This window comes from Squalius cephalus (assembly GCF_949319135.1).
Source record: "Squalius cephalus genome assembly, chromosome: 1".
Lineage (NCBI taxonomy): Eukaryota > Metazoa > Chordata > Actinopteri > Cypriniformes > Leuciscidae > Squalius > Squalius cephalus.
This window is the reverse complement of record NC_137122.1, coordinates 47,667,124-47,683,879: the sequence shown is the minus strand read 5'-3', so window position 1 is coordinate 47,683,879 and position 16,756 is coordinate 47,667,124. Positions and strand designations below refer to the sequence as shown.

General features: G+C 39.6%; 1 protein-coding gene across 14 annotated transcripts in view; it reads left to right on the top strand.

Moving 5' to 3' along the window:
• ep300b (EP300 lysine acetyltransferase b) overlaps positions 1-15,757 on the top strand; it is a 45,521-nt gene extending 29,764 nt beyond the window's left edge. For 8 of the 14 annotated variants that reach the window (XM_079888715.1, XM_079888710.1, XM_079888714.1 and 5 more), the window contains exons 19-30: positions 1,631-1,719; positions 4,272-4,382; positions 5,545-5,601; positions 5,719-5,796; positions 6,029-6,096; positions 6,344-6,494; positions 7,398-7,544; positions 7,676-7,955; positions 10,132-10,299; positions 11,682-11,843; positions 11,931-12,212; positions 12,343-15,757. In XM_079888715.1, the coding sequence (XP_079744841.1) occupies positions 1,631-1,719; positions 4,272-4,382; positions 5,545-5,601; positions 5,719-5,796; positions 6,029-6,096; positions 6,344-6,494; positions 7,398-7,544; positions 7,676-7,955; positions 10,132-10,299; positions 11,682-11,843; positions 11,931-12,212; positions 12,343-15,267 (4,518 nt within the window). In that variant the 3' untranslated portion in view covers positions 15,268-15,757. The remainder of the gene's footprint in view (positions 1-1,630; positions 1,720-4,271; positions 4,383-5,544; positions 5,602-5,718; positions 5,797-6,028; positions 6,097-6,343; positions 6,495-7,397; positions 7,545-7,675; positions 7,956-10,131; positions 10,300-11,681; positions 11,844-11,930; positions 12,213-12,342) is intronic. The other 6 variants (XM_079888709.1, XM_079888713.1, XM_079888721.1 and 3 more) reach the window with 1 other exon arrangement.
• Positions 15,758-16,756: the final 999 nt, after the last annotated feature.

The window sequence follows — 16,756 nt, the reverse complement described above, 5'->3', positions numbered from 1 at the left end:
ACTACCATATTATACCAAACTTATTTAAAAATATAACTATCATTAGTAGTATAATTGTTTTATTATTTACAGTAATTCTTCCAGCAAGCAAAATTGCAATGCATTAAATGTATGTTAAATGCTTATTATTATGAAATATACAGTGATTCTTCCAGCAAGCAGTTTAGTCAATACTTACCATAAATGTATGTTAAAAATGCATTATTATATGATTATAAATACTTACTATTCTTATTAATTAATAAGATTATAATACACTATCATATAATACCAAGCTTATTTAATAATAGACCTATTATTATTATTATTATTATTGTTAATTAACATACAATGATTCTTCCAGCAAGAAATGTATGTTAAAGGGATAGTTCAGGATTTTAGACATGAATCTCTATAGCTTCCCCATAAGCAGTGTGGTGCATTGACCATGACTTACCCCCGACAGCGTCCTGTGAGCCGAGCTCCGGTCCAGTTTTGGTCAAGATGAAATAAGTCCGGCAAGATTGCTGGGGTCACGGCAATAAAGCTTTTTTCTTCTCAAATCAATATGTGTTCAAAAGAGTGATATATTTGCGTCACTAAAACGTTGTCTATGGAGAGGTCAGACCTCGTAATGGCTTTGGCACTATTTTCTCCCCTGTCATATCACTGCGCGCTGCCGCTACCTACAGCCAGCTGCGAGCTGCGCAGGCGCACACCACTTTTTCAGTTGTTCGGCAGTGTTTACAGCAGTGTTTACGTGCTCAGAACAGCTACACGAACGAGCTAACATAGCTACTCACCAAGAGCGATCAGTTTGTACAAGCTTTGTAGAAAATGGTGCGGACTTGTGACTATCCGGACTGTACAAACAAAGATGTGGCGCTTTCTCTCTCTTTCTGTCCTTTCTAACTCCATCTGGCGTAACTCGTCATCTGTGTATTCAGGTTCGTAAAGATATCCTTTTGGCTGTGTGTCGAAGTCAATGTTGTCATCGTCGCTGCTGTAGTCAGACATGTTATCGTTCTCTTTACGAGCTGTAAACAAAGTGACACGTGCGCGGCTCCCAGCTGGCTGTAGGTAGCGGCAGCGCGCAGTGATATGACGGGGAAGAAAATAGTGCCAAGCCATTACGAGGTCTGACCTCTCCATAGACAGCGGTTTTGTGCTGCAAATATATCACTCTTTTGAACACATATTGATTTGAGAAGAAAAAAGCTTTATTGCCGTGACCCCAGCAAACTTGCCGGACTAATTTCATCTTGACCAAAACTGGACCGGAGCTCGGCTCACAGGACGCTGTCGGGGGTAAGTCATGGTCAATGCACCACACTGCTTATGGGGAAGCTATAGAGATTCGTGTCTAAAATCCTGAACTATCCCTTTAAATATGTACTATACTATTATAAATTGGTTCTATTTTTATTATTATACATTTTTGTTTTTAATATTTCTATGAAGTAGAAATATGACAAAAGATGACATTTGTTATGTACAAAATTATGCCACTTTTTACAGTGTTTTTACCACGGTTAAGTTGTGGTGTTTGTTGTGGTTTATTGCTTTAATGTCATTATTTGACCAAAAATAATGGAATATTGCAACTTTCTCTTTCTTTGAACCCCTTTATCCCTCTTTTTCCATCTCTCAGTTGGAGTTTTCTCCTCAAACTCTATGCTGCTATGGCAAACAGCTGTGCACCATCCCCCGAGACGCTGCCTACTTCAGTTACCAGAACAGGTCAGTATTATACACACTATACACTATATTCACACTACACGCATAATCACTCACACCCTTTTCTTTAATACTAAGCGGTATAACCATTCTAAAACTGAGTTATCAATTATATTAGAGTAAGAATAACCACTTGAAAGTTCAAAGTGACTTCAATTGGGTCTATAATTGTACATACAAACTGAAGCAAGTTATTATATTCATAAGAATAGTTATATCACAGTGAATGTGGCCTGATGGGTAATTTACTGACCTCATCAGGCATATCATCACACATTTGCATTTCAGCCTAAAATCAGTTTCATGTGAAGCAGCCCAGCGGTAGAAGGAAGTGTTCTGAAAGCTGTTGGTTTTCTGAACACTTTCATAAACACACACATTCAGATGTGATAGACGTTGTGTTTTTGTATGTTAAAAGATTCAGGTGAGTATTTTTAAAGTGGTGAGAGGTGTGCTTTGTGAAAATGTAAATGCTGTTCTGCTTTGAGCACACATTTCCCACATCAGGGTGTTGTTGAATTTCAGGCCTCTTGATTTGACTTTCGGTGGCAAAATAGAGCACATTTCACTTCTCTGCTCTTTTCCTGATTTTAAATGGCCATTTTAAAGAGGGTCTGCATTTTTGTCTCCAATTCTGTTTTGAGGTTTTCGTTGATGTTCTTGCAGTTAACTTTTATTGGCAGGTGTGTTGGCAAGTATTTGTGTTGATTACCTCAGTTGGTAGCTACGAACTCAAAAAACAAAGTGCTAATAAGAAGGATGCACTTCCTCTAATGCGTCAGTGAAAATCATTGCCAATTTTCTGACTTGCATCATCTTAGTCTTTGCCATAAGAGTTTTGCGGTTAGTATCTTTCACCAGAATTACAGGTTTCGGCGCTAAACAAATATACATTTTTGTATTAATTTGGCTACTTTGGAGTTAATATGAAGCTCACTTTTCGTTGTATAAAAATGATACTAATGTATGTTAATGCTACTATAGTATTTTTTATTTTTATTTAAATCAGCATAAAATCAATAATAATAATTATTATTAATAATATTATTTTTGGCTTCATGCAGATTTTAATGAAATATTTGTTATTTAAAATCCACAAAGGCAACAATGATGATAATAAAATTATGATTATTATTAAAACATTGAAAATAAATGTTTATATTATAAAAAATTTAATGTTGTAGTAATGATGATGATAATAATCAAAATAATATTATGTAACAACATAAATTTGTTATATATATACACATACATACACATACACACACACATATATATATATATATATATATATATATATATATATATATATATATATATATATATATATATATATATACATTATAACCAATTACACTGTGTTATGTTAAGCTTTTACTTTTTTTCTTTTATAAATAATAAAAATGATGTAGTATAACAACATTAATTTGTGTTGTTATTATATTATTTTGATAATTAAAATCCTATTAAAAATAAAAGGTTATAACATAAACGGGATGGTGTTGTTATATAATTTATTATTATTTTTAGTAAAACATTGAAAATATTATTTAATAACAATTACATTGTTATAAGCTTTTATTTTTTTATATTTTAATAATAATAAAAAATGTAAATTAACATTAAATTATTACATTTGGATTTGTTATTAAAATGGTGCACAATATTCTTACATTAAAAATAAAAGGCTGTAATGTAACAACACTGTTATTAATAATATGTATTTGCATTGCCTTTTATGCTGCATTTAAATAAATAAACTCGTATGATGATCATGTCAAATCTCAATGGTCTTTATGCAAAATATCCTCTTTTTTTTATAGTGGTTTTTAGGGCGTCATGTGACCTGGATATGTTTTTTGAGATTGACAGAAAGTATAATATTAAAATTTCTGAAAATTGGCTAGTTCTTTCACAAGAGTTCATGCTGCCAACTTCAGGGTGTACTAACTGTTCATCTGTCACACATTTTGTTTTGGTAATGAATCTTGGGACCCTCTTTAAAATGCACTGGAAGGATGATGGGTCTCTGTTGCTCCTGTTCTCATTCTTCTCATTCACTCTGTCCATTGTTGTCCCTCGCTCCTCTGGGCGTCACGGTTGTTTTGGAGCTCAGTGGACATGAGGGAAGACCGTCTATGCTTTGCCTCGGCTTCCTGCTCTCTCTCTTTTGGTTTCATTTACTACTTCTACATCTGACCCACCCCTCCACCTGTCCAACACTTAGCTCTTTGTCCCTCATAACAGTTTTGTTTCTCACACTTTTTTAAAATATTCATTCTGCCCTCCTCCTCCCCCCTTTCTCTCCCTCCTTTTTTAACGCTTGTGATGTCTGCATTGGCCTGCTTTGATGTGACCAATCATCCGCTCCGAAATTTACACGCAACCAATCAATCAATCTGCCCACACAAAATCCCTGCTTCATGATTGGCTGCTCCCGGCGACGAACCTGCCTTCTCCTGTGTGTGCCTGTCTCCTGGCCTGCCCTGCCCTGATTGGTGCCTGCTTCCACGTGCCCTCACTGTGATTGGCTGTGCTCTTGGCGAACGGTCTAGTTCACCCAAATATGGGCTTCTTGCTGACAGGTACCACTTCTGTGAGAAGTGTTTCAACGAAATCCAGGGGGAGAATGTGTCCCTGGGGGACGATCCAACCCAGCCTCAAACGTGAGTAACCCATCTACAAGTTTGTGTTTCGATCTTCTGCTTCATTGTTATTGCCATGACGTTATTCCTAGGGCTGGGCGATATGGCCAAAAAATCATATCTCGGTATTTTTTGGTTAAATGGCGATATACGATATATATCTCAGTACTTTCTACATTTTTCTATTTGGATAAAGAAAATCTGTATTTATTTATTTAAAAAATAAATAAATAATTCACATCCTGCCCAATGATATCCTACAAACAATGTTGATATTGAAGGATATGGAAACAAATATAGTGAATGTTGGCTATGCAATATATTATGTACAAAAAGGTGGTAAAAATCACATTACATTCTAACATTGCAACATTACAATCTAAAAACAAAAATAATGCTTTTGTTTTTAAATTGACTAAAGGCTAAACTAAAAATGAAAATAAAAACAAAAGCACAAACTTAATATATTAGCCTGCATTTGATTACCCCATTATAATGGTCACTTTCATAAAAATATACTTGTAGGTTTAAAATTCTCCAACAACAAATATTTGAGCAATATGTATATTTTAGTCAGAATTATTGCGCTACTATTCTATTGTGCTCCGTCTGTTTGGCGCTCATTCACGGAAGCTTGAACTTTAGCGGAGATTCACTTACAGAAGCTTGTCCTCTCCTGACAGTGAAATGGACATATTTGTTTGACTTTCTAACATTTATAGATGGAGAATATACCTGTGAAATGTATGTTAAGCACTGAGGAAAGCACCACATCTCAAACTCATTAAACAGCGCAAGTATATATCTGTCAGTCAGCAACAGTATCAAGGTCAAGGTCAAGGGTCAAGGCTGCTTAAAACTTGTTAACTGTATCTTACCAGTTATTTTGAAGCCCTTAATATAAGCGTGTGTCATGTTTAGGACAAACTGTACTAAGTACTTTCACTGCAGGAGCTCACACTGCGTCCTCATCTATTTTTCAGATGTGCTCATCGATATAAACGGTATTGCCTCATTCCATATCGTTTAAAAAGATTATATCGATATATCATACAAACTCGATATACCGCCCAGCCCTAGTTATTCCTCAGTATCTCATACCGTTGAGCATTTGTTCAGTGATTCTCATGACCCACTCGATTGGGCGGCCTCCTCTTCTCTGTCTCTCGTTTTCTCTTCTCAGGTCCATCAATAAAGATCAGTTTCAAAGGAAAAAGAATGACACCCTCGACCCCGAACTGTATGTTTGCTTTTTTACATATTTGCTCGCTCCGATTGTCTCAACTCAAGTTTGCTTGTAGTCACGGCGTGGATTTGTTGTTGTCGTCTGACCTTTGTTTACGCTCCTCTTCCTCAGACTGATGGAATGTGGCGACTGTGGTCGAAAAATGCATCAGATATGCGTTCTGCACAATGAGACAATTTGGCCATCAGGGTGAGCTACTTTTATTTGACACTTTCTACTTCAAAATAGGGCTAAAAAAAAAACTCTTAATAAATGGAGTCAACAAATGGTCAGTTTTCAAAAAAAAATTTTTTTGAAACATTTATATAAAGTCAGCCTTTTTAATTTATGTATAGAGCAAAAAATATCAGCATAACCAGAGATCTGACACAGTTTTCTATGTTTTCAAATGTCCCTCTCTCCCTTAATCTCATCCATTCAGGTTTGTTTGTGGAGGCTGTCTGAAAAAAGCCAATGCAACAAGGAAGGAGAATAAATACTGTGCAAAGAGTAAGTGTGAGCTTTAAAAATCTGCAATCCCCAAAATTGTTTTTGCTTATAGAATGCCATTCTTGACCAATCAAGTATTGCAGGGAGCCATGTAATAAAAAAAAAATATATATATGTATATATATAGGCAGATCTTGAGTGTGACTATGCAGTGTTGCACTGTTTTATACCAGATTTTCATGCTGTACTATAAAATGCTATATTTGTATTATTTTAAATTCCATGCTCTACTTTCTCTTTATCCCAGGGCTTCCTCAGACAAAGCTTGGTAACTACCTGGAGACACGAGTGAACGACTATCTGAAGCGTCATACTCATCCAGAATCTGGTGATGTCACCATCCGTGTGGTCCACGTCTCTGATAAAGTAGTGGAGGTCAAACCTGGCATGAAGTCCAGGTGAGGGACAGTGCAGAGTTTTATGTTGTTTCTTTTAAGGTTTTGGAATTTTGAACTTTTTGCTTTATTTCATGTGATTTTTATTATACTTGTGATTATTATGAAACACGACAATGTTCCATAACCTTACATGCAGTAATACATTTGTTCACACAATGATTTTGTCATTGAAGGTCATCAAGTTGCTGTATTGTTGGTTGTAGTAGGTATTTATACTACTGAATGCCCTAACCAGTGTTATTTTAGTATAATTTATGTACTATTATTGTATTTATTAATATTTTGAATTTGCTTTTAGTATTAGATTTTCAATTTTAGTTGAGGTTTTAGTCATTTTATTCTGTGCTTTTGTTTTCATTTTATTAGATTTTGTAATATTTCTTAGTTTTTATTTGTTTATTTCAGGCAACATTTCTTTTAAGTTTAATTTTTTTTCATTTAATATTTGTTTTATTTCAGCTTTATTTGAATGAACAAAACATGTTTTTTAGTTTTAGTTAAAAATAACAACTCTTAGTCTTTGAAAGTTATTGAACTGCAATAGCTTTTAAAAATATAGTCATAGGTGGGGATTTATTTTATTTATTTATTTATTTTTACTGATTTTAACTTGGACACGACTACCTTGCATTGCCATCATTAAAATTAAATGACTTCAGAATGCTTTGACTTCTTCAAATCACTTCTAAACTAAATGCCTTTAGGCAGATGAAAAAAACAACATTGTAATACCCAAGTTTGTATAGTATATTGATGGAAAGTGGATTAATGCATGGATCTTTGATCCAGTAACTGTAAAAATTCCAGAGACCTCATTCCTTTATGGTAGTGTCTTTTTCAGAAATTATCTTTTTAATGGTCACCATGAAAATATCTAAAACGTGTACTGCCTTTCTATTACAGGTTTGTTGATAGCGGCGAGATGTCAGAGTCATTCCCGTACAGGACAAAAGCTCTGTTTGCATTTGAGGATATTGACGGAACAGATGTCTGCTTCTTTGGAATGCACGTGCAAGAATACGGCTCCGACTGCCCTCAGCCCAATCAAAGGTTAAAAAAACCAAGACGCACAGGCACACACCGAATCTTCTTTAATGTGCACATGGATGGCATTACAAAGGGGTCTGAGAAACTCAAGTAACTTTGTGATCGATATCCTCTGTCTTTCTCTCTCCTTGCAGACGTGTGTACATCTCCTATCTAGACAGTGTGCACTTTTTCCAACCCCGTCACCTGAGAACAGGAGTCTATCATGAGATCCTCATTGGATACTTGGAGTACGTTAAAAAAATGGGGTTTGTCACTGGCCACATTTGGGCTTGCCCACCAAGCGAGGGTGACGACTACATCTTCCACTGCCACCCATCGGATCAGAAGATTCCCAAACCTAAACGCTTACAAGAGTGGTACAAGAAAATGCTTGACAAAGCAGTATCTGAGAGAATTGTACACGACTACAAGGTACTGTAACAGCTGTACTTCTGATTGACAATAAAAGAAGTTTATAGTTGAAGTAGGGGTGTGACGTTAGCATATAACCGTGAGACCGACGGTTATAGTTAAACACCGTCATTACAACTCTATAACCGCCAAAACCGTGTTATTAAAATATTTTTTACAAACATTTTTTATCATAGAGAATGTTTAAATACTAATTAAAAACAATTGTTAACAGTCTGTGTTATTAATGGTCTACGTCGCTTTCAACTGTATTTGATTCTTTGCCAAGCGACCGCCAATCATTTGAGATAGAAATAAAAGCTATGATATAGAGATGTGCCATCATTATGAGATTTATTAAACAAATGAAAAACATTTGCAATAATAAACATTAGCAATGAACATTTGCAATCGGGAGACATGGTTTTTAACACTTAATGAAGTTTTGTTTTGTAAATCGTCAGACATGATTTTTACCACTTCATTAAGTTTTGCTTTGTAGAAAGCATTTCTTTAAAGCGAATTTCGTTTTGTACAAATTGTATCTTAATTTTAATAAATGTTTCATCAACCAATTGCATGTATTTAATAAATAAATATAGGAGACAATATAACCGTGACATTGAGGCTCCAATGCGCCGCGTTCACTTGCATTGCATTGTGAAGTTGAACTAGAGCGCATCTCATTGTAAATGAATGAAACTCAGCGTAGGCCTATGCCTCATACATTAGCATTAAATATCTTTGCTGCATCCTTTCTAGAACAGACAAAGGCTTTCTTACGGCTCGCATCAGCAGAGCATTGCATCGTCCATAGACCGCAAAACAATCAGCGGATGGCGGGCGGGTGCGGCTTTGAAATCTGGTCAAAAAACGTTGGTGCGGATGATGATGAGTTTTGTGATGCGGTTGCGGATGAACTAATACCCCCATCCGCGTATCTATATTGATAACAACATTGAACACTACACAAATATTAATTTTATTCAAACTAAGTTGTCCTGTAACAGACGAACGTCACGAACGTCGCAAACCCCGACGACGACGACGGTTATGTTACGAACCGTCACATTTGACTCACGTCATAACCGTCATCACCAATTCTGAAACAGGCACACCCCTAAGTTGAAGTCAGCATTAGAGATGCACCGATTGATCGGCTGGTGACCGGAATTGGCCGATTTTCATGTGATCGGCGATGATCGGCGACCGGCCGGTTAGTCTGACATATGCCGATTTTATGCCGCTCAAATGCACTCGGGCGCCGCATGATTAACATCGCGCAACATCAGCATCACACGTGCACACGGAACGCATATGTAGGAAACCTTGTGAATTACGGGGTTACAAATGTGAGCAGCGCGTATTTTTTTCGGCGTGCATGTTAATCAATGAGTGCATTCACACCGGCAGCAGGAGCAGTGCGTGAGCGTCAAGCAGGAGTGTCGCGTGAGCAGCAGTGAAGCGGGGGTTTCGGCGCGGGTCTATTTTTGCAGCGCTGCTCACGCTCAATTAAAGTGAAAGCACACTTTTGATGGACAAACTAAAAATTAATTCACACAAAAAGTGCTCAAAATGCACAGAATAATTATGTCTAGTGTGTTTTAACAAGAACTCCAGTATGTCAGAAAAGAAAACGAAGACTCAAAAATATTTGTAGACGATTTACCAATTTAAACTTGTTTTCATTATTCAGTTTTGGTTGCAAGTATGGTTATGATTATAAAAAATAAATAAAGTAAACTAGCCAGAAAATATAGAAATATATTTATACTGCAAGAATATATATATTATTGCCATTACCTGTTTTCCCTGTTTTCATACAGAAGTTTAGTTTGCTAAATATATCATATTTTTTTAGTTGGATATTGGATATGAAAAGAAGGAAATGGTTCTTCCATAACACTGCACTTTAGATGTGTGTGAATTTCCCACACCAGGAGTAATTTATATAGTTCTATTTTATAGCTATTATCTGTTCAAAAAATTATCTTTGTTCTATATGCAAAATTTAAAATGTTCTATTAAAGAAAAGATAGAAAATAAATATTTGTGTGTGCTGTAAAGTGGTTAGAAAAAATGATATCGGAATTGGCTAAATCGGTATCGGTGCATCTCTAGTCAGCATACTGCACAATTGTCTTTTCCTTGTTACTTCTAGTCATTTACTAATTATTGCATGCTTCTCCTCACCTAGGACATTTTCAAGCAGGCAACAGAGGATCGTCTGACCAGTGCGAAGGAGCTCCCATATTTTGAAGGTGATTTTTGGCCTAATGTGTTGGAGGAAAGTATTAAAGAGCTGGAACAGGAGGAGGAAGAACGGAAGAGAGAGGAGAACAACACCTCTAGTGAAAGCATTGATGTAAGTAATTGACCAAATTTGTAACCTGTACTCAAGTGCCAAAGGAAAATATTTGTTGGGCATAACATTTCTACCATCAACAAACTAAGTAACTTTTAAAGTACATCTAGAAAACTGAGCAACTGAACACATCCTTTGGGTGTTTTAGCCAGCTACCCAGCAAACACATTTGCGTTGTGGCAACGTCTGTGGCACGTTGCATTTCTGCTATGGCAACGTCGCTGTCTACGTGTTTGCAACATTGTAACAACGTAGAATTGTAAGACGTGCCAGGGCTGTAGCAACGTTGTTGCGCGACATTCAGCAACTGAGAGACGACGTTCTGGCCAATTTTTTTTTTATGCTAGATATAGATATCCCCTATTTAGCATGTTTTGTGGTTAATTTTTAATTAGTCATAAGTTATAAAAGTATATACTTTTTAAATATAGTTTATTTCTATTATTATTTATGGGCCTAACAGTAAATTCATTATAATCAACATCTGCAAGTGTACACTTTGAAGAGTAAAAATGACATAGAAGGTTACCTAATTCAACTTTATTAAAACTGCATATGGTAATCAAATTGCACTTCCAAAAGTCATACATTTGTGAGAAAACAAAACCGGGAGTGGATTAACGTTAACTAGTATGAGCAGACATGAGAAAATTTAGCAAAGAAACGAATGAGATGACAAATTAAAGGAAAAAATAAACAGTTGTGCGAGCAGTTACAAACATTTTTTCTCTCTGAGCGTTTCCAAAAAAATTAACGTTAACATTAACATTAACAAGTAGGCTACGCGCTGAAATCAATTACTCATCATTAAAGTCATTTTGGCTTCATACTTTTGGCATAAAGTTATTAAATATTTGTCATACCTGACCAGAAGATGTTCAAATAAATGTCACATTAGACAAGGAAGTTGTAGGTTGTGTTTGAATAATTACGCATCTTATTTAGCTGAGGTAAATTCTCACGTATGGATTACTCAATGAAGAATGAGAGACGGCCCAATGGTCAGTTGAAATTTAAAAGGCTGATTTTCGCGCTTCAGGGCAGTGACGAGTACATATGTCGTCCAGTGGTTGTCCAGACACCCTAGGCACAACCTTCAGCAATGACCCTGAAAGGTGGTTCAATGTCAACATTGTGACAACGCTGTAACAACCTTCACCACACAACATAGTTATAGCAACCTTTTGGCCATGTTGTTAAAACGTTGTTAGAAGGTTGGGTATGTTGTGCCAACGTTCTGTGTTTGCTGGGTACTGTCCTCACTTGTTTTTGACTAGATGGTGGAGTTAATTCTGGTGCAGCTGCTTTAACACTTAATATTTATTCTTAAAACTTAACTCTTATAACTTAATGCTTAAGATTAATGTATTTTGACCATCTAGGCAACCAATGGAGACAGCAAGAATGCCAAAAAAAAGAACAGCAAGAAGACTAGCAAAAACAAAGGCAGCTTGAGCCGATCCAATAAAAAGAAACCAGGCATGCCAAATGTCTCTAATGATCTATCCCAAAAACTCTATGCCACAATGGAGAAACACAAAGAGGTATGTAGCTCCCACAAACATTTGAAGCATTTGTCATTACATGTTTGGGCCAAACTCACAAATGTCAACACTCTGCTTCATTTCAAGGTTTTCTTTGTTATTCGTCTCATTGCTGGCCCTTCTGCCAATTCCCTTCCGCCCATTTTGGACCCTGACCCCCTGATGGCCTGTGATCTGATGGACGGACGAGACGCTTTCCTAACAATTGCGCGAGACAAGCACCTTGAATTCAGCTCGCTGAGGCGGGGCAAATGGAGCACCATGTGTATGCTAGTAGAACTGCACAATCAGAGCCAGGACCGCTTTGTCTACACGTGTAATGAATGCAAGCACCACGTTGAGACACGCTTCCACTGCACTGTTTGTGAGGTAAGAAATATCAGGAGGGATTGTGCTTTGATTGTCAGTGAAGAGGTTTAAAAAAATACTGCATTAAGGGACTTTGATGTTGGATAAAACACTGCAAATTTTTTAACTATCCTTTTTTTCCCTTTTATAGGATTATGATCTTTGCATCACTTGCTACAACACCAAGGGCCATGAACATAAGATGGAGAAACTTGGACTGGGTCTTGATGATGAGAGCAACAACCAAGCTGCAGCTTCTACTCAGAACCCTGGTGACTCGCGTCGTCTCAGCATCCAGCGCTGCATCCAGTCACTGGTGCATGCTTGCCAGTGTCGCAATGCTAATTGCTCTCTGCCATCTTGCCAGAAGATGAAGAGAGTGGTGCAACACACTAAGGGCTGCAAGCGCAAGACCAATGGTGGCTGTCCCATCTGTAAGCAACTCATTGCACTATGTTGCTATCATGCCAAGCACTGCCAGGAAAACAAGTGTCCTGTGCCCTTCTGTCTCAACATCAAGCACAAGCTTCGTCAGCAGCAGCTGCAACACAGGCTGCAGCAAGCGCAAATGCTGCGTAGACGTATGGCCACCATGCAGCGAGTAGGGCAGCCACCACCATGTGGAGGTGGGCCACCTGGAGGTCTTCCATCACCCGGCAACAACGGGGCCACAGGTCCTAGCACACCAACATCGGTCGGTACACAGCCTGCAACGCCTCAGACACCCACACAGCTGACACCGAATCTTACGTCTCAGCCCCAGCCTGGTGTAGGTGGTGTCCCAGCTGGAGCTCCCCAGCATCCTCCTCAGCATCCCATCCACCACCAGTATCAGCAGATGCCAGGTGCAGGCGGGATGATGACCTCACCACAGCACCAAATGGTTCCTCAGCAAACTTTGGGGCAAGTCCCGCATCCACACAATCAATATGGTCCCCATTCCACAGGTCCCTCTCCAAATCCACAGTCCCAGGGTAAACCAGGCCTTGGCCATGCGACTCCTCCACAGCTCCCTAGCAACCCAGGCACAGCACCTATGTCCCAGCAACAGCAACCTTCAGGTCCTCCGCCTGCAGCTGTGGAGATAGCCATGAAGATTCAGCAAGTGGCAGATGCACAGCGAAAGATGGCACAGGTTCAGTTGCTACAGAGACAGGCTGCGCAAGCTGGCATGATGCCACAGCACCAACAGCCACAGGGACAAATGGGAGTAGCCCACCCTGGTATTGGCATGGTAGGGCCACAAGGGTTAGCCCCGCAGGCACAAACATCAGTGAACAGGGTGCAGATGGAGCAGCAGCAAGGACCTCAGGGAATGATGGTGGGATCTGGGCCCATGCAGCAGCAGCAGCCTCAACAGGCAGGTGTGCAAGGTCAGATGCCACCACAAATGCATCTACAGCAGCCGAGAATGAACCCACCACTTCAGCCTCAGCAGCAACAGTGGGCAGGGCAGGGTATGCCAGCCCAGCAGAGACCTTCCATGATGGCTCAGCCGGGAATGGTTACAATGCAGCCCCAACCACAGCAGCAACAACCACAACAAATGCAACAACAGCAAGCACCCCAAATGCCAAATCGAAATGCCTTGATGAGTATGGTGCAGGCTGGTCTGCAGAGTGGCGTAGCAAGCGGGGCAGCAGCTGGCAATCTGCCCCAGGGAGCCCTGCAGGAACTTTTGCGGACCCTGCGATCTCCAAGCTCTCCCCTACAGCAGCAGCAAGTTCTCAACATTCTTCGGTCTAGCCCACAACTAATGGCAGCATTTATCAAGCAACGGGTTCACAAGTATAAAGGAGGTACAGGTGGCCCTGCTGGACCACAGGGAGGACCAGGACCTATGGGAGGTCAACCAGTGGGTGTTCAGGCTGGGGTGGCCAGCACCTTGCACCTTGGACAGGGTGTTAACATGCAGACTCAACTTTCTCAGATCCAACAGCAGCAGCAAATGCAACAGCGCCCGCTATTGCAACAGCAGCAGCAAATGCAACAGCGCCCGCTATTGCAACAGCAGCAGCAAATGCAACAGCGCCCGTTATTGCAACAGCAGCAGCAAATGCAACAGCGCCCGTTATTGCAACAACAGCAGCAGCAAGTCACTGCCTTGCAGCAGCAACAACAGCAGCAACAGCAAGGTATTCAGGGCCAGGGGGCTCCAAACATGGCCAACATAAATCCACAGTTCAGAGATCTGGTCATGAGAAGGCAACAGCAACTACAGTTTCAGCAGCAGCAACAACAACAACAACAGCAACAGCAGCAACAACAACAGCAGCAGCATCAAATGAGCAATCATGCCACATTTCAACAGCAGCAAGGGTACATGGGTCAGCAGGGTAACATGCAAGTCCCACCAGGAGGCCAACCACTACAAGGTGTGCAACCTGGCCAGCCGCAGAGTTTTCCAGGAAACCCTGCACAACAGCAAGCTGCAGCTGCCTTGCAACAGAGACTTGCACAGCAACACCAGCTACAGATGCAACAGCAGCAGAATGCGGCATCACAGGGTGCCGACATGGGGCCCGGAGGAGGTCCACAGCCCACACAAGGAGGTCCCAGTCTTCAGACATCACAGGTATTATTGCAACAGGCCTTGCATCAACGTCTGCTTCAGGCGCAGCAACATCATCTCAGTGGCACCTCACCGGCACAACAGAACAACCCCATGAGCCCGCAGCAACAGATGTCTCAGTCGCCCCATTTGCAGGGCCAACAGCTCTCATCCTCCCTCAGCAACCAGGTTTGTTCCCCTCAGCCCTCCCCACGACCCCAGTCCCAGCCACCTCACTCAAGTCCGTCCCCGCGCCTGCAACCACAGCCCTCGCCCCACCACATCTCGCCTCAGACCCAGACGGGTTCACCGCATCCCAGCCACCTTCAGCAGCATCACTCAGGCATGGTTCCACCTCCCCAACAGCCTCAGCACAACTCTAAAGACCCAGGTGGATTTGGTGCAGATCAGAATGCCATGCTGTCTCAGCTCAGTGGCATGGCAGGACTCCATGGACCTGGAGCTAATGATATGCTTCCACCTAGTAGCCAGGACCTTGGCATTAACATGAATCTAACCCTTTAGACATCATATAGTTATTATGAAATTTACAAAACCTCACCAGAGACAGTGTTAGCTTTTTTATACTGCAAAGATACTTGCTTTGAAGATGGACCCTCCTATGAGAGATAGCAAATATTCGACACAAATAATTATGGGGTGTGTTTTTTCTTTTGCCAGTTGTGTACAAAGAGAGGATTGTTTCTCAGCCTCAGAGAACAAACCACAAGTAATATTTTCAATGTCACGTCCAGGGGAGTACTTTTTCCTTTTTCAAGATATATTTTTTAAGATTTTAAAAGTGGTATAAAATTAAAGTGCAAATGACTAAGGACTTTTTTTTATATATATATATTTGACCATGTACCAGTCTCTGTTATGTGTTTTACAGTCATATGGAACATTTCAAATGTTGTGATGCCTAAATTGTTATTATAATTATCTCAACATCATGCATATCTTCCTTGTAAATTTTGAGTTTTGCATTTTATTTATTCTAGCTTTTTCATTTGTTGTCATGATGGATTTTGTTCATGTGTGTTCCCAGAGACTGCTACAGTTCACATAGAATATATTTTTGTTAATACCTATTAAGATGGGGAGCTATTCCTTTACTTTAGCTGGAGATTTAGGTTATTGAGTATAATATAAATTACAGTGTTGGGGGATCGGGTTTGGTGTGCGCTCTGCTGCCCAATGGATGTTATTTCATGCCATATTGGAAATTCCATTGGACATCACTGCTTTGCAACAGGACAAGTTCTTGGACGCACAACACCCACCCTCAGAATGTGTGTGCACTCCTTAAAAGACTTACTGGATAGTGGAGGTGTCTGTACAGGTTGGATGAAAGTTTGTGTGTGTGTGTATGTATGGTATGTATGTATGTATGTATGTATGTATGTATGTGTGTGTGTGTATTGGATGTGGTGCTGGAATTCATCTGCTCACGCCAATGTCATATTGAGCAGCGTTTCACATATGAACTGTATGGTGCCGTGAAACGATGAAGATGAGCAACAGGCCACTGATTTCACAAATTTCATCCTTCAGTACCACTCCTAATTTTTCTCCACTTCCAGAATTTTCTTTGCTCTGAACTTTGGGAGTTTAATTTGAATATTTTGTACTGTACAAAGGAAACACAAACTGTGGACTTCTTACTTTTTTTTAATAAAATGAAGATAAATTTAATTTATTGGTCATTTATTATTATGGATTATTTGAAGATTACAATTTTTAACCACTTGTGTTTCTGCTCAAATCTTTCTCTTTATATGGCTCAAACAGATATTCTTTCTTTTGGCAGAATGGCAGTGCTCTTGGATTTGGTTTTGTTTTGTAAAGCACTGTTAGGCTGGTCATAGTTGACTCATCAGCCAGCTGTCATTGCTTGTTGACGTTCAGACCGATGCTAAAGAGCCTGTTGCTCCTGCAAATGATGATAAGGTGATAAAAGGAACTGAAGAGATTGCCTGGCAAAACTGTGGCATTAGTGGCTTTCTCTGAGTGG